Source organism: Chiloscyllium plagiosum, unplaced genomic scaffold (assembly GCF_037043375.1).
Source record: "Chiloscyllium plagiosum isolate Xiang-an unplaced genomic scaffold, Cpla_swu_hap1 HiC_scaffold_35, whole genome shotgun sequence".
Taxonomy (NCBI): Eukaryota; Metazoa; Chordata; class Chondrichthyes; order Orectolobiformes; family Hemiscylliidae; genus Chiloscyllium; species Chiloscyllium plagiosum.
In genome coordinates this window covers 22,051,488-22,069,963 of record NW_028270173.1, presented here as the reverse complement: position 1 = coordinate 22,069,963, position 18,476 = coordinate 22,051,488, and the positions used below count along the sequence as shown (strand labels likewise).

General features: G+C 43.3%; 1 protein-coding gene across 1 annotated transcript; it reads right to left on the bottom strand.

Annotated features, from left to right (window-relative positions):
• Positions 1–17,270: 17,270 nt before the first annotated feature.
• Positions 17,271–18,161, bottom strand: LOC148140452 (putative G protein-coupled receptor 139). Its single transcript, XM_087978955.1, has one exon. The coding sequence runs from the start codon at positions 18,159–18,161 to the stop codon at positions 17,271–17,273; it is 891 nt and encodes a 296-aa protein (XP_087835081.1).
• Positions 18,162–18,476: the final 315 nt, after the last annotated feature.

Here is an 18,476-nt window from a genome sequence, read left to right as displayed (position 1 = left end):
CTGTGAGAAAAAGTTGCACCTTCGGTCCCTTTTATATCTTTTCCCTCTCACCTCTAGTTAAGGACTCCCCCACCCCAGGGAAAAGACCTTATCTATTCACCCTATCCATGCCCCTCATGATTTTATAAACCTCTATGAATTCACCCCTCAGCTTCCAGCGAAAACAGCCCCAGTCTATTCAGCCTCTCCCTTTGGCTCAAATCTTCCAAACCTAGCAACATCCTTGTAAATCTTTTCTTAACATATGACCAATTTGGTTCAACTATCTGCAAATGATGGCATGTACAGTAAATTTAAACCAGATGTTAGCAAGACCATAATTTTCAAGTTTAATGTGGTGTTGGCAGTCACATTGACAGTTTGGGGGTAATACTGATTGCATCGAAGAGATCAACTGGGATAATACCAGATACAACTTCCCGATAACTGTGAAGCAGAAATATAAGCATTGGATTTATTTCTTTGGATATAATCCATCTACCAAGCCGACTGTCAAGGAAAGGCCGCTAGAATTTTCAAAGATCCATCCTACCCTGGCCACATCTTTTCCGATCGGGGAGAAGGTAGAGAAGTCTGAACACATGCATCAGTTGGTTTTATAACTTTTTCTACCCTCCTGTTGTTAGAATACTGAATGGACTCACAAACTCTTAACATTTCCCTGTACCTGTGTTTTTGTTTTTGCTGCTGTTTACCTATTATTTACTATCTGTGCTACTTAACTCTGTGATCTGCCTGTACCGCTTGCAAGACAAAGCTTTTCACTGTGCCTCGGTACACGTGACAATAAATTCAATTCAATTCTAAATGAAAGAGACTCAATTGATAGAGGCGGTTAGAATGATGAAAGGTTGGCTCAGAGAACGCAGTAACAAACATTTACAGGTCTCCATGTAGTAGGCATCAAGTTCGCGATGAGATGCAAGGACTTGCTGGCTGAAAACAGTGGAACTTGTTAACCCTTGGCCAACTGAAACTGTCAGATGTATTGTCAGAGTTGGTTGGCGACTCAGCAACCAAATCAATATCAAAGAATGGATTAAGACTGACACCAGGGGAATACTTAACCCAGTGACAGTGAAGGAATGGTTAATATTTCCAATGCAGGATGGTGGGTGCTATGAATGGGAATTGTCAGTGGTGCTGTTTCTTGTATCTGCTGTCCTTGTGCTTTTAAATCGGAGAGACCACCACTTTGGAGGATGCTGTCCTCGGAGCCTTCTTCACTTGTTGCAGTGTGTCTTGAAGATAATACATGTTTGTGGGTGTGGGCATTGGGGGTGGAGTTAATTAATTTTAATGGTTTTAGGTGGCACGTCAATGCTTGCCACTTATCAGCCAAGCCCGAATCTTGACCCTATCTTCTTACAAGTGGAGTGGCAGATGGATTTTAATTTAGATAGATGTGTCGTATTTTTGTAAGACAGACCAGGGCAGGACTGAGACAGTTAATTTAGGCCCCCTGGCATTTAGTCTTGCACAGAGAGACTTCCGGGTGCAGGTATGTAATTTCTCCAAAGTGGTGTCACAGGTAGACAAAGTTGTGAAGAAGACATTAAGCATGCTTGCCTTCATTGGTCAGAACATTGCGTATTGGTGTTGGGATGTCATATTGAGACTGTACTGGATATTGGCAAGGCTGCATTTGGAGACGACATACAATTCTTCTTGCACTTCCATTAGTAGTTTGTCATTAAACTGAAAATGGTACAGGAAAGATTTACAAGAATGGTACCAAGACTAGAGGGTTTGATTTATAAGGAGATGCTGGATAAGCATGGAAGTTTTTTTCCCCTCAAGCGTATAGAGATTTATAAAATCATGAAGCTCGTAGATAAGGTGAGCAGCCAAGTTCTTCTTCTCAGATATGGGAGTCCAAATTTAGAGGTTTCAGGTTTAAGATGAGAGGGGGGATCACTTAAAAGGGATCTGAGGGTGGTGTGCAGAGAGAACGAGCTGTTCAAGGAAGTGGAAGAGGTGAGTACAATTACAACCATTTGAGAGATGTTTTGGGCAGGTACGTGAATATGAAATGTTTAGAGGGACATGGGCCAAATGCATGCCCGTGGGACGAGTTCAGTTTATGAAACTCGATCAGCATGGACATGTTGGTCCAAAGATTGTATTAATCTCTATGACTCTATGTATGCTTCAGATTCTGTGCAATTGTGAAAGGGACTGAGCATGGCTAATTGGCAAGGAACATCTCCAGTTTTCACCTCACTGTGGTGAGCAGGTAGTGATGAAAATGCTAAAGCTGCTGGATAATGACGAATCAATATTTTGTCCAATCGATTGCACAGAATTCTGAAGTTAGAGATTTGATTCTGTACTGATTGCTGACTGAACCTCCTAGTCTCCTGCACATTCACCCAAAGTATGATGTTCCAATTCCTGGTGTGACTGAGGAGCATGGCCATAAACTGCAGGAGGATATCAGCAGGGCCAATGAGATGGGCAGAGCTGGTAGTGGAAACCTACCCAGAAAAGTATACTTCATGGGACAAGGGTGACAAGGGAAGTTTTTTCCAGTTGCAGTATTGAATAATGCAGCAATACGAATTATCAATCTCATAATGGATGATCCTTTGCGAAATAGTGATCATTATACAGTGGCTAGGCCAGACCGACTCAAAACATTTCACGACAGTAGCTCAGCCGCAAACTTTGCCAGTTGTTTTAAATAGGTGTAACACAGATGTTCCAGAAAGGATACAGCTGGTCAAGCCACTTAGTTTTAAACACAGCAGAATTTATTACCGAATGAAACACAAAGAAAAGAGAACAGAATACAGAATAACAACATCCCTGAAAACCCAACAGATTATCCCAACTTTGTGAATTTGTGCATCACTGCCCCAATTCTCCCATTTAATGCGATTCTGCCCCAATTCTCCCATTCAGTGCTACACTGCATCCATTCTGCCATTTCATCCTGCGCAAACATTTTTTTTCGTCGTCAACTCATCTATAAAGTATTCAATATATCCAATAAAGTGATACTCTCCCCAGATTCTCCCATTTACAGCTGAACTGCACCTATTCTGCCATTCTGATCCACACTGTCCCAATTCTCCCATTTAGCGCTACACAACCCCTATTCTCCCACTTAGTGTGACACTGCCCCAAATCTCCCATTAAGTCCTACACTGCATCCATTCTGCCATTCCATCCTGCGCAAACATTTTTTTTCGTCGTCAACTCATCTATAAAGTATTGTACTGCTCCAGCTCCCTAACGTTGTGGACCAACTCTCTAATTTACTGGCACTGGCACCAATTCCCAATTATTGAAGACCTATTTCAATTATCTAATTTAGTTGTTCACTGATACATTTTTTTTTCATTTATTAGTGAGCTGAATCCTGCCCCAGTTCTCCCACTTTATGGTACCTGCATAAATTCTCCAATTAGCGATGTCCTGCACCATTTCCTTCCATTTAGTTGTGGCCTGATACACTTCTGCCAAGCACTGGTGCCCTGCTGAATTATTTTCCTTTAATGGTGCACTGAACCGAATCTCCAATTTAATGATGCTTGCAATATTTCTTCTTTTCACTGGTTCCCAGCCTCTGCCCCCCACCCCCCCCCCCCCCCCAATTTAGAAATGCTCTGCTCAATTTCCCTAATAGTTTGGAACACTCACATACTTTATAATGTGTAATGACACTGTGGACCGAATCACCCATTTATTGATACCCACTAAATTTCCCATTCACTCAGACCCTCTGTACAAATTCTTCCATTTCTGATGTTCTGAACAAATCTTCCACTCAAATTTGCCCAAGTGAACCATCATATTGACTGATTCGCTCGCCCAATTTCGGAGTGTACTACTCTCATTCCCCCATCCAGCACTGCCCTACTCCAATACTCTAATTTAGTGCGAAACTGTACCAATTCTCCTATTATCTGACGTGCTGTTCAAAATTCTCATATTTAGTTCAGCCTTTGCCCAGTTCTCCCATTTCGAGCTGCACTGAACCAATTTTCCCATTATCTGATGCTCTGTTTCAAATTTCAGTGGTGCACGGAACTGAATCTCCGACTTACTGATGCTTACACCATTTCTTCAATTCTCTAATCTTGGCAATCCTTTCTCCAAATCTCCAAATTATCCATCCTACACATATCCCGCTTGATTGGTGAACTGCAGGGAATCTCCCATTTCCTGGTGCACTGTATTGAATCTCCACCACTAATCCTTTGCAACATTTGTCCTATTTACTGATCTACTCCCGGGTTCTCCCATGTGCAGCAATTCTCGAAGTTATCAGCAACTGCACAAGGTTTATCATTTACTGATGCCCCGCATCAATTCTTCATTTCAGTGTTCCTTCCAACCATTTCACCCAATCACTGACCTCCTGAACACGTTCTCCACTCACTGTTGCCCTATACCAATCTTTATTTGATTGATGCCCTCGCCAAATTAAGGTGTGCTCAACGCTAATTCAGACATTCTGCATTGTCCTGCTCCATTTCTCCCATTTCGTGCTACAACTGCCCCAAATCACGCATTTAGATCAAAACTACACAATTCTCCCCATTATTTGATGCTGTGTCCAAAATTCTCATATTTAGATCATCCCTTGCCCAATTCTTCCATTTAGTAGTTACTTGCAATAATTCTCCAATTTAGTGGAGCGTTGCCAGCATTCTTAAATTTAGGCAAGTTGGACCGAAATTTGTATTTCTGCACTGTACATCTCTATGGCTCTATTCAGGTCTCCACTGCACCAATTCTCCCATTTGACAATCCTGCACAAATCCGGGAAATGGAACAATTCTCCCTTTGATTATTATCTTGCCCCAGTTCTCCCACTTAGAGTTTAATGGCACCTGCATGAATTCTCCAATTATTGATGAGCTGAATTTCCTTCCATTTAGTTGTTTCCAGAGACATTTCTTCCAAGTGCTGGTACCCTGCTGAATAGTTTTCATTTAGTGGTGCACTGAACTGAATCTCCAATTCTCTGATGTTTGCAACATTTCTTCTTTTTACTGGTTCCCTGGCACTATCCCCAATTTAGAAATGCACTGCTCCAATTCTGTAATATTTTGGCACTCCCAACAATTGTATAATATGATGGCACTGTGCACCGAATCTCCCAATTATTGATTAAATTAAATTTTCCATTCACTCGTACCCATATACTAGTTCTTGAATTATGGACATCCTGATAAAGTTTTCCACTCAGTATTGCCCAAGCCAACCGTCACATTGGCCGGTGCCCTCCTCTAATTCGCCCATCTCGAATAGTCGCGCCCCAATTATCTCATTTAGTGCTGTACTGCATCAATTCTCCCATTATCTGATGCCCTGTTCCAAATTCTCATATTTTGCCCAATTCTCCCATTTCGTGCTCCACAGCCCCAATTCTCCCATTTACTGCTACACTGCACCAATTCTCCCATTATCTGATGCTCTGTTTCAAATTCCAGTGGTGCACGGAACTGTGTGTCCAATTTACTGAAGCTTACAACATTTCTTCATTTTGTTGATCCCTGCCAGTATTTCCCAATTTAGACATGCTCTGCTCCAAGTCTCTAATATATTTGCTCTCCCACCAATGTTCTAACGTAATGGCACTGCGCACCGAATCTCCCATTTATTGATTCCTACTAATTTTCCAATTTCCTCATGCCCCTGTAGTAATTGTTCCATTTACTGATGCCCGAGACTGATTCTACAATTTAGGGGTGCCCTACTCCAAGTTTCCTATTTACTAGTGCCATGTCTCAATTCTCTAATATAGTTCCACTGCGCACCGGGTTTTCCATTTAGTATTTTTCTGCAACAATTCTCTTATCTTGGCAAACCGCTCATCAACTCTCCAAATGTCCGGTCCTACACATATCCTCCCTTTAGTGGTGACCTGCAGGAATTCTGCCATATGGTGGTGCATTGCATTGAATCTCCACCACTAATCCTTTGCAACATTTATCCTATTTACTGACTCAATGCCTGTGTTCTCCCATTTGCTCCAATTTTCGAAGTTAACAGGACCATGCACTGGGGTTCTCATTTACTGTTGCACCGCACCAATTCTTCAATTCAGTGTTCCTTACCCCCATTTCCGTCAATTACTGATGTCCTGAACCAGTTCTCCACTCCGTGTTGCCCTCATATTGACTGATGCCCTTGTCCAGTTTAGGGGTTCCCTACTCTAATTCTGCCATCGTGTATTGGCCTGCTCCAATTCTCCCATTTACTGCTACCCAGCCCCAAGTCTCGCATTTCGAATTAAACTGCTCAAATTTTCCCATTATCTGATACCAATGTTCCAAATTCTCATATTTTTATAAGCCCTTGCACAATTCTTAGATTTAGTTGTTACTTGCAATGAATCTCCAATTTCCTGGAGCGCTGCCATAATTCTTAAACTGAGACAAGTTTGATCGACAGGTCTATTTTTGCGATGTACACCTCTATGGTTCTAATCAGGGCTTCATTGCACCAACTCCCCCATTTGACAGTCCTGCACAAATCTCTCCTACGTCGCAGTGCCTTTATTGATTCTCCACGACAAATGCTTCGCAATATTTATCGTATTTACTGATCCTCTGTCCGTGCTCCCCCATTTGCATATGTCCTGAACAAGTTCTCCTCTTGGTGTTGCCCTCCAGTAATCCTCATATTGACTGATGCCCTCGCCCAATTTAGGGGTGCCCTGCTCTAATCCTCCCATCCAGTATTGTTCTACCCCAATTCTCCATTTTAGTGCTACAAATTCTCCCATTATCTGTTGCCCTGATTCAAATTCTCACATTTAGGTAGGCCCTTGTCCAATTCTTCCAATGCAATGATTCTCCAATTTAGTGGAGCACTGCCAGCATTCTTAAATTTAGGCACGTTGTTTCTACGCTGTATACCTCTATGGCTTTATTCATGACTCTGCTGCACCAATTCTCACATTTGTCAATTCTGCACAAATCCGGAAAATGCTCTAATTCTCTCTTTGAGTACTATCCTGCCCCAGTTCTCACACTTAGAGTTCATGGTACCTGCATGAATTCTCCAATTATTAATGTCCTACATCATTTCCTTCCATTTAGTTTTTCCCTGAGAGACTTCTTCCAAGGACTGGTGCCCTGCTGAATTATTTCCGTTTAGTTGTGCAATGAACTGAATTTCCAGTTTATAGATGCTTGCAAAATTGCTTCTTTTTACTAGTTCCCTGCTTCTATTCACCAATTTAGAAATGTTTTGCTCCAGTTCTGGAATTTATTGGCACTCCCACCAATTGTATAATGTAATGGCACAGTGTACTGAAACTCCCGTGTATTGACTCCCACCAATTTTCCCATTCATTCATACCCCGATACTAAATCTTCCATTACTGACATCCTGAAAATGCTCTCCACCGTTTTATTGATTGAATCCCTCTCCCAATTTAGGGTGGCCCTACTCTAATTCTCCCATCCAGTACTGTCCTGCCCCAATTTTCTAATTTCGTGCTATACTGCACCAATTCTCCCATTATCTGATGCGCTGTTCCAAATTCTCATATTTAGTTAAGCCTTTGCCAAATTCTCCCATTTCGTGCTGCACTGCCCAAATTCTCCCATTTGATGCTACACTGCACCAATTCTCCCATTATCTGATGCTCTGTCTCAAATTCCAGTCGTGCATGGAACTGAATCTCAAATTTACTGATGCTTGCAACATGTCTTCATTTTATTGATTCCCTGTCCCTATTCCCCAATTTAGGGATGCATTGCTCCAAGTCTCTGTTATATTGGCACTCCCACCAATTTTCTCATGTAATGACACTGTGCACCAAATTTCCCATTTACTGATTTCCACCAATTTTCCAATTTCCTCATGCCCCTGTACTAATTCTTCCATTGACTAGCGCTCTAGACCGACTCTACAATTTAGCAGTGCCCTATTCCATGTTTCCCATTTACCCGTGCCATGCCTAACTTCTCTAATATATTTCCACTGCGCGCCAGTTTTTCCAGTCAGTATTTCTCTGCGACAATTCTCTAATCTTGGAAATCCCTGCATCAAATTTCCAGAACTACAGATCCTGTACATATCCTGCCTTTAGCAGTGAACTGTAACAAATCTTCCATTTCGTGGTGCACTGTATTGAATTTCCACTACTAATCCTTTGTGACATTATCCTATTTATTATTTCACTGCCCATGTTCTCCCATTTGCGCCAATTCTTGAAGTTATCAGCACTCTGCACGAAGTTTCTCATTTACTGATGCCCCACACGAATTCTTCAGTTCAGTGTTTCTTGCGCCAATTACTGATGTCCTGAACAAGTTCTCCACTCAGTGTTGCCCTACACCAATTTTTAATTTGACTGATGACCTCGCCACTTTTAGGGGTGCCCTACTCTAATTCTGTATCCTGTATTGTCCTGCTCTAATTCGTGCTACAATGCCCCAAATCTTCGCATTTAGATCTAAACTGCACATATTCTCCCATTATCTAATGCCCTGTTCGAAATTCTCGTATTTAGATAAGCCCTTGCGCAATTATTCCATTCTGTACTTCCTTGCATTTATTATCCAATTTAGTGGACAACTGCCAGAATTCGCTAATTTTGGTGATCCCTGCATCAAATATCCAAATTACCAATCCTACACATGTCCTGCTTTTAGTGGTGAACTGCAGGAACTCTCCCATTTCATGGTGCACCGTATTGAATTTCTACCGCTAATCCTTTACAACATTTTCCTACTTAGTAATTCACTGCCTGTGTTCTCCCATTTACACCAATTCTCGAAGTTATCAGCACCCTGCACCAGGTTTCTCATTTACTGTTGCCTCGGACTGATTCTTCAACGAAGTGTTCCTCACCACCATTTCCCCAACTACTCTTGTCCTGAACAATTCTCCACTCAGTGTTGCCCTCATATTGACTGTTGACCTTGCCCAATTTAAGAATGCCCTACCCAAATTCTGCCAACCTGTATTGTCCTGCTCCAATTCTCCCACTTATTGCTACACTGCACCAATTCACACATTATCTGATGCCCTGTTCCATCTTATCATATGTCGATTATCCCGTGCCCAATTCTTCCATTTAGTAGTGACTTGCAATGATTCTCCAATGTAGAGAAGCGCTGCCCGCATTCTAAAATTTAGGCAAGTTGGACCGAAATCTATGTTTCTGCACTGTCCATCTCTATGGCTGTATTCATGGCTCCACTGCACTACATCTCCCATTTAACAATCCTGCACAAATCCTGGAAATGGACCAACTTTCCCTTTGAGCAAATTACTGATGTCCTGAACAAGTTCTCCACTCAGTGTTGTCCTCATATTGACTGATGCCCTCGCCCAATTTAGGGGTGGCCTACACTAATTATACCAGTCTGTATTATCCCTTCCCAATTCTTCCATTTAGTGCGACACTGCACAAATTCTCCCATTATCCCCAATTTAGTGGAGCGCGGCTAGAATTCTTAAATTTAGGTTTGGACAAGTTAGACAGAAGGGTGTGCTGTACATATCGAAGGCTCTATTTTGGCATCAGCTTCCCTGTACCAATTCTCCCATTTACCAATTCTGCACAAATCCCGGAAATGCACCAATTCTCCCTTTGAGTATTATACATGTCCCAGTTCTCCCACTTAGAATTTAATGGCACCAGCCTGAATTCTGCAATCATTGCATCACTTCCTTCCATTTAGTTGTTTCCTGGTACAATTCTTCCACCTGTTGCTACCCTGCTGATGTTTTATTTCATTTATTAGTGCACTTAACAGAATTTCCAATTTCCTGATGCTTGCAACATTTCTCCTTTTTACTGGTTCCCTGCCACAATTCCCCAATGTAGACATTCTGTGTTCCAATTCTCTTATACATTGGCACACCCATCAATTTTCGATTGCAATTGCACTCTGCACAGAATCTCCCATTTGTAGATTCCCAACAAGTCTCCCATTTACTCATACCCCTGGACGAATTGTTCCATTTACTGATGCTCGAGCCCGATTCTACCATTTAGGGGTGCCCTATACTAATTTTCCTATTTGCCACTGCCATGCCTCAGTTCCCTAATTTAGTTCTACTGTGCATCAGGTCTTCCATTTAGTATTTATCTGCAACGATTTTTCATTTAGTGGTCCGCAGTCAGAATTCTCTAATCTTGGCAATGTCTGCATCTAATCTCCAGAATTACCGATCCATGGTTTGTTTCCATGCTGTACGTCTCCATGACTCGATTTAGGGCACCAAGTCCTCCATTTACCAATCCTGCACAAATCCAGGAAATGGACCAACTCTCCCTTTGAATATTATCTTGCACCAGTTCTCCCTCTTAGAATTAAATGGCACCTACATGAATTCTCCAAATATTGATGCTCTGCATCAAATCCTTGCATTTCGTTATTCCCTGGTACACTAATTCCATGTAGGAGTGCCCTACTGAATTCTTTTTTTCATTTCGTGGTGCACTGAACTGAGTCTCCAATTTACTGATGCAACATTTCTACCTTTTTTTAATTCCCTGGCCCTATTCTCCAGTTTAGACTTGCTGTGCCCCAATTCACTAAGATATTCTCTGTTTCGGGCTCCGCTTCCCTCCATCAATTCTCGCATTTACCAATTCTACACAAATCCGGGAACTGCACCAACTCTCCCCTTGAGTGTTGTCCTGCCCCAGTATTTCCACCTATGAATTTAATGTAATTTTCTAATGTAATGTCACTGTGCACCAACTCTCACATTTATTAATGCCTGCCATGTCTCCCATTTACACATACCTCTGTACTGATTCTTCCATTTACTGATACTACCACTTTGATGCGCCCTACTCTCGTTCTCCCACTTACTGGTGCGATACTCAAATTCTCTTCTTCAGTTCCACTGCGCATCAGTTCTTCCATTTAGTATTTCTCTGAAATACTTCTCCGTTTAAGTGACCCGATGCCAGAATTCTCGAATTTTGCCTGCATCAAATCTCCAAATTACTGACCCTGCACATATCCTCCCTTCAGTGGTGAACTGCACCAACTGTCCCGTTTCATAGTGCACTGTATTGCATCGCCACCACGAATCCTTTTCAACATTTGTCCGAGTTACTGATTCACTGCCCGTGTTTTCCCATTTCCTACAATTCTTGAAGTTATCAGAACCCTGCACCAGGGCTCTCATGTACTGATGCCCCGCATCAATTCTCCAATTCAGTGCTTGTTCAGCACCATTTTCCCCTTTTACTGATATCCTGAACAAGTTCTCCACTCAATGTTGGAGAACATTAGAGAATTGGCACACAACATTTCAAAATTGGTGGAAATGCTGCTAAGCAACACCGAATTGAGCAATTGGTGCGGGAATCAGTTAATGAGAGATAAGCTGCTGGGTGCTGACAACGTCCAGAACTGGAGCACGGGCAGTGAATCAGTAAATAGGGCAAATATTGCAAATTATTAGTGGTGGAGATTCAATACAGTGTAATACAAAATGGGAGAGTTGCTGCAGTTCACCAGAAAACGGAGGATATGTTCAGGATCGGTAATTTGTAGAATTGATACAGGGATCGCCAAGATTAGGTAATTCTGGCAGCAGACCACTAAATGGGAGATTTGTTGCAGAGAAATACTAAATGGAAGAACTCGTGCACAATGGAACTAAAAATGAAAACTGAGGGATGGAACCAGTAAATGGGAGAATGAGGGTAGGACACCCCTAAATGGTATAATTGGGTGAGCGCATCAGTAAATGGAAGAATTCACATTGGAGTATGAATATTGGGAGAATTGGTGGGCATCAGTAAATGCGAGGTTTAGTGCACAGGACCATTACATTTGAAATTTGGTAATATATTGAGAGCCAATATATTCGAGAATTGGAGCACCTCATGTATAATTTGGCGAAAAGGGGCAGGGAATCAAGAAGAAGAAGAAATGTTGCAACCATCAGTAAATTGGAGACTGACTTCAGTGCACCACTAAATTTTTAAAAATTAGCAGGACACCTTTAAGTTGAGGAAGTGTATCAGGACACAAAAAGTGTTGCCGGGAAAGCGCAGCAGGTCAGGCAGCATCCAAGGAGCAGGAGAATCGATGTTTCGGGCATGAGCCCTTCTTCAGGAATGAGGAAAGTTGGCCAAGCAGGCAAAGATAAAAGGTATGGAGGAGGGACTTGGGGGAAGGGTGTTGGGAATGCGATAGGTGGAAGGAGTTTAAGGTGAGGGGAATAGGCCGGAGTGGGAGTGGGGGCGGAGAGGTCAGGAAGAAGATTACAGGTTAGGAAGGTGGTGCTGAGTTCGAGGGTTGGGAGTGAGACAAGGTGGGGGGAGATCAAATGAGGAAACTGGAGAAATCTGAGTTCATCCCTTGTGGTTGGAGGGTTCCTAGGCGGAAGATGAGGCGCTCTTCCTTCAGCCGTCATGTTACTATGGTCTGGCGATGGAGGAGTCCAAGGACCTGCATGTAACGTGGCTGAAGAGTTTCTGGGCAGAGGAGATGATCTGGGGTGTGCAGTGAGAGAGGGACTCACTGAAATCTTTGTAGAGGAAGGAAGAGAGCTTCTTCAAGGAAGGCATCCTTGTAAGAGGATTCGCAGGAGGTTAAAATCTTCTAGGAGAAAGTGAGGACTGCAGATGCTGCAGAAGTGTATCAGGGAACATCTAAGTGGAAGGAATTGATGCAGGGCTTCAATAATTGGAGAATTCATGTAGGTGCCTTTAAATTCGAAGTGGGAGAACTGTGGCAGGATTATACTCGAAGGGAGAGTTGGTGCACCGCCTGGATTTGTGCAGGAGTAGTAAATGAGAGAATTTTTTTTTTAGATTAGATTACTTACAGTGTGGAAACAGGCCCTTCGGCACAACAAGTCCACACCAACCCGCCGAAGCGCACCCACCCAGACCCATTCCCCTGCACCTAACACTACAAGCAATTTAGCATGGCCAATTCACCTGACCTGCACAATTTTGGACTGTGGGAGGAAACCGGAGCACCCGGAGGAAACCCACGCAGACACGGGGAGAATGTGCAAACTCCACACAGTCGGTCACCTGAGGCGGGAATTGAACCCGGGTCTCTGGCGCTGTGAGGCAGCAGTGCTAACCACTGTGCCACCGTGCCACGCACAATTGGTCCAGCGGAGACCACAATAGAACCATGGAGATGTACAGAATGGAAACAGGCCCTTTGGTCCAACATATCCATGTCTGAATTTATGATTTCTGGCAGCGTCCACTAAATCAACCTGGCCAAGGAAACACTGACTACACAATTAGAAGACCCAAAGAAACATACACCTAACACCACTGACTTCATCAGCAAGGATAGTATCATCAAGCTACTGGACCTCTCCTTACCACGCACTTCACTTTCAAAAACAAAATCTACAGACAAACCAATGGCATGCCCATGGGATTTCCAATATCAGGATTCTGAGCAGAGGCTGCAATGCAGAGACTCGAACAAACAGCTCTGCCAACCATCCAACCCACCAGATAAGGAGACCAAATCTGCACTTAATATCCCAGATGTGGTCTCACAAAAACCCGAAATAATCACAACAAGATTCCCCTTCTCCATTTCTCAAATGCTTTTGCAATCCAGACAGCATTTATTTGCTTTCTTCATTACCTTCTTCACCTGCATGCTTACTTTCAGAGATTGGTGGACATGCGCACCCATGATTTGTTGCACGTCCTAACCTCCCAATATATTGTCATTCAGGTAATAATCTGCCTTCCTGTTTTTGTTATTAAAGTGGATACAGTCACATTTATCCATCTGTCATCTTCATCTGCTGTGCATTTGGCCATGAAAACAAATTGTTCAAATTACGCTGAAACATCTGTGTATCCACATCTGTCCAAATGTCTTGCAAAATGGTGTCATTGTACTCAGCTCTCCAATCCCTCTGACTGTTCGTTCTATATGAACATCACCCTCTGTGTGAAAAATATACCCCTCAGGTCCCATTAAAATGTTTCCCTTTTTATCCTAATATATATGCCCTTATGTTTTAAAATTCCATATCCTGGGGAAAAGACCTTGGCTATTCACCTTATCTCTGCCCAGCCATGATTATATAAACCTCTATGAGATCATCCCTATGGTCCAAAGATTAAGAAGTGTCACGACATATCCAGCTGCTGCTAATCGTCTTTCCCTCCAATCTCAGTAATATCTTTACAACTGTTTCTACGCCAATTCCAGTTCAATAACATCCTACCGATAGCAGGACTAACCGAATTGTATTCAGTACGCCAAATGTAGCTGTAATAATGATCTGCTCTGCCGCAACAAGATGTCCCAATTTTATACTCAATTTCTAACCAATGAAAGCAAGCATTCGAAACGTCTCCTTAATCACCCGTCTACCAATGTGCAACTTTGAAGAAACTATGCACCTGCCTCCCGAGGTCACTCTGCTCGACAATACTCACCAGTTCCCAACCATTAACCCTGCAATTCCTAACTTGGTCTGTGTCACATAAATGTATTAGCTCACATCTATCCAAAGTAGACCCCCTCTTCCGCTAAATGCTCATATGTAGCAAGACACGCACAGTATTGATGCACCATCTAATGCCTTTAACATCCGATCCGTGTGCCAACGCACATATGCAGCAATGTGTACCCGACATAAGATGCAATTCAACAACCTATCCAGGCTCCTGGCATAGCATCTTCCCAGCTTGTGGTGTCTACCATTTACATGGACAGGAGAGTGTACACAATGGAACGCTACCCCTAATGGTCCCAATTCAAACCACACATCACCGTGACTTGGAAATATATTGCCAATACTTCACTGTCACTGTGTCAAGAAGTCTCCTTGTCACAGACTAAGGCCGTTGTTCAATATTGGCCTGGACGCTGCTTTCGTCAGTACCCATGAAAAAGCCATCTGTAGTTTTGATGGATCCGGGTCACAATGTTTTTGTGAATTCATCCAGTAGTACTTCCATCTCCTCTCTACATTGGTCTCCAGTCCTCTGGACATACTAACCATTGTATCTATCCACTTGGTCCAACCCTTCAGCGTTCTAACTGTTTATATCAATTCAGAATGAAAAGTGTAGAATACTAGGTTAGAACCTCCCTAAACATTTCACGAAGGTCGCCCATACTCTAACTCTTCCAGTTGTTTTAGGCAGATGTAAGGTACATATTCCAGCTTTGATGCACCTGGTCAAACCACTTGGCTTCAAGTAAAACAATTTATTTACACACCACTGAATGAAATACAAATTGAAATATAATTGGACAACCGAGCCATCACGACAAACCCCACAACTTAACAAAGGAGCTGTTCCAATTTTCTGTAACAACCACATAAAAACAGCCCTTGGAAAGAAACGTTTAGTTCAAACTACAGGTTCTTACGGGAGAGATGTAAGAGAGAGGCATCTGTCGAATCAAGGAAGCCTTTTGTTTTCCTCACAGCGTTATTTGACCAGAATGGTCCATCCTGTGTGCTGATACCTAAAATCAGACTAGAACAAAGCCACTCTGAGCTGGTAGAATTGGCCACTCCCCTTTCAATGGACAAGTGTTTTTTTTAAACCAAAAGACCTTTTCCCTGATTATTGTTTGAGGCAGCATCTGTTCGCCATAATCAAAGTGGCCTAAACAGAGACAAATCAGAACCTCTGCCTTTCACAATCCCTTTTGAAAAGAAAATACAAGGAAGACAGAACCCTGTTAAGGCAGCAGTATCATCACGAAAGACACAGTAAAATATCAGTCACTTGATTAATAATGACGTATTTTATTTTGTTCATTCCAGAATGTGGGCATCCCTGCCAAGGTTGGCATTTTCCCAAAGGGCAGCTAAGACTCAATCCTAATGCTCCGCGATCGACATGGCTGTGGATCGTACATCACATATATGATGGACATGCTTAAAAGCCGTCAGAGGTTCTTGCCGAAAAGACAATCCATTTTTGAAGACAATTAATTTTCACGCATGTTAATCATGAATGGCGACATAATCAACATTGTGCTCGCGCTATTTGCATAGAAAATTCAACGAAGATTGGTGGAGTTGTGGATAGTGAGGAGGGCTGTTGTCGGCTGCAAAGAGACTTAGATATGATGCAGAGCTGGGCTGAGGAGTGACAGATGGAGTTCAACCCTGCCAAGTGTGAGGTTGTCCATTTTGGAAAGACAAATAAGAATGCGGAATATCGGGTTAACGGTAGGGTTCTTACTGAGGTGGAGGAACAGAGGGATCTTGGGGTCTATGTTCATAGATCTTTGAAAGTTGCCACTCAGGTGGACAGAGTTTGTAAGAAAGCCTATGGTGTATTAGCGTTCATTAGCAGAGGGATTGAATTCAAGAGTCGTGAAGTGATGTTGCAACTGTACAGGACTTTGGTTAGGCCACATTTGGAGTACTGTGTGCAGTTCTGGTCGCCTCACTTTAGGAAAGATGTGGAAGCTTTGGAGAGGGTGCAGAGAAGATTTACCAGGATATTGCCTGGAATGGAGGATTGGTCGTACGAGGATCGGTTGAGAGTGCTCGGCCTTTTCTCGTTGGAACGGCGAAGGATGAGGGGTGACTTGATAGAGGTTTATAAAGATGATCAGAGGAATAGATAGAGTAGACAGTCAGAAACTTTTTCCCCGGGTGCAACAGAGTGTTACAAGGGGTCATAAATTTAAGGTGAAGGATGGAAGGTATAGGGGAGATGTCAGGGGTGGGTTCTTTACCCAGAGAGTGGTGGGGGCATGGAATGCGCTGCCTATGGGAGTGGTAGAGTCAGAATCTTTGGTGACCTTTAAGCGGCAATTGGATAGGTAAATGGATGGGTGCTTAAGGTGGACAATTGTTCGGCACAACATCGTGGGCCGAAGGGCCTGTTCTGTGCTGTATTGTTCGATGTGCTATGTTCTATTTGCCACGGTGGAATTTCAACCTACGTCCACAGGATATGAGATTAGGTTTTAGAATGCTTGCCCAGTGAGGTTATTAGATTAGATTAGATTACTTACAGTGTGGAAACAGGCCCGTCGGCCCAACAAGTCCACACCGACCCGCCGAAGCGCAACCCACCCAGACCCATTCCCCGACATTTACCCCTTCATCTAACACTATGGGCAATTTAACTTGGCCAATTCACCTAACCTGCACATTTTTGGACTGTGGGAGGAAACCGGTGCACCCGGAGGAAACCCACGCAGACACGGGAAGAATGTGCAAACTCCACACAGTCAGTCCCCTGAGGCAGGAATTGAACGCGGGTCTCTGGCGCTGTGAGGCAGCAGTGCTAACCACTGTGCCACCGTGCAGCCCATTAAACCACCAACTCCCCCCATCAATATAAATTATTTTCATAACTTTCTGAATAGAGCATAAGGAGATTTCAGCAAGTTCTTCACCACCTCTCTGAATCTCCTCTGGGTCAGTGCATAAATACAAGTATTTGTGCAGGAGCTGGTGCAATTCAGCAGGAACGCTGCCCTGATTGCCACATAGAGTGAGCTTGAAACTTGGAGAGACGTAATGTGGGCAAAGCTGACGCAGATATGGATGACAGTGATGGGGCCTGACAGCACCATGAAGCAGCCAGAGATGGTTAAGAGCAGAATGATAGAGGTCCTCCTGCTCTTCAGCTCGGGGTCTCTGCCCATTTCCCCAGCACCACCTCTGCTGTCCTTCAGAGCCCGGCGAACTCTGCTGGCTGCTAGGATATGGCTAGCGGTGAGAGTGTTCAACAGCAGCAGCAGGGGAATAGGAAGAAACATGTTTGAGATGTTGGAGAGCCATCGGTGAGCTGCCCAGGCCGGTGAAGTGAGGTAACTGGTGACGGTGCGGCAGCCCCACTGTACATTGTTCAGAACATGAGTGGGCTCATAGCGAAAAGGCAAGGGAATGTTGACCATGATGTTAAGAGAACTCACGATGAATATAACCACGTTAGCCATTCTTTCAGTGCAATACATCCCCTTCAATTTGTTGCAGCAAATTGCTACAAAGCGGTCAAAGGTGAAGGCGATGGTAAACCAGATGGAGAGTTGGATGCTGAACCCTTGCAGGAAGGCACTGAGCCGGCACACAGGAGTGTAGTTCAGCAGTGAGCCCGGGAAATGATACTTGAAGATCTGGCTCACAATCACGTTGAAGACAAGGACCATCATATCTCCTGTTGCCATGGCAATCATGTAGTGAGTGATTTCTTTGGAAAGGCCGCACTTCCCTTGGGAAAGAATCAGCACTGTCATCAGGTTCGCTGTAAGGAAAATCAAATCGTGAGATGTATCCAAACACCCAGAGATGTGCAGCGATGAGGTCTTGGGTTAGACAAGACTGATGTGCTGCTGGCAATGCTAGACTTGAACTTCAATGGAAAACAGTGAAATCTCATTAGCAATACATTGTCTGTGTCATGGAAATAATCAAAGGGTAATTTCAGGACTGGTATATTCTATTGCTCATCACTTTGCACCGTTTGCTCTCCTGATTTCAAGGAAACAAATAGCATTATTTTAGAAGTCACTCAGAGAAGGACCACTTGCCACATTCCTGCGATTAAGGTC

What these genes read in the sequence shown, in the direction of transcription:
- LOC148140452 (XM_087978955.1), bottom strand. Translation starts at nt 18,161, where the DNA reads ATGACAGTGCTGATTCTTTCCCAAGGGAAGTGCGGCCTTTCCAAAGAA.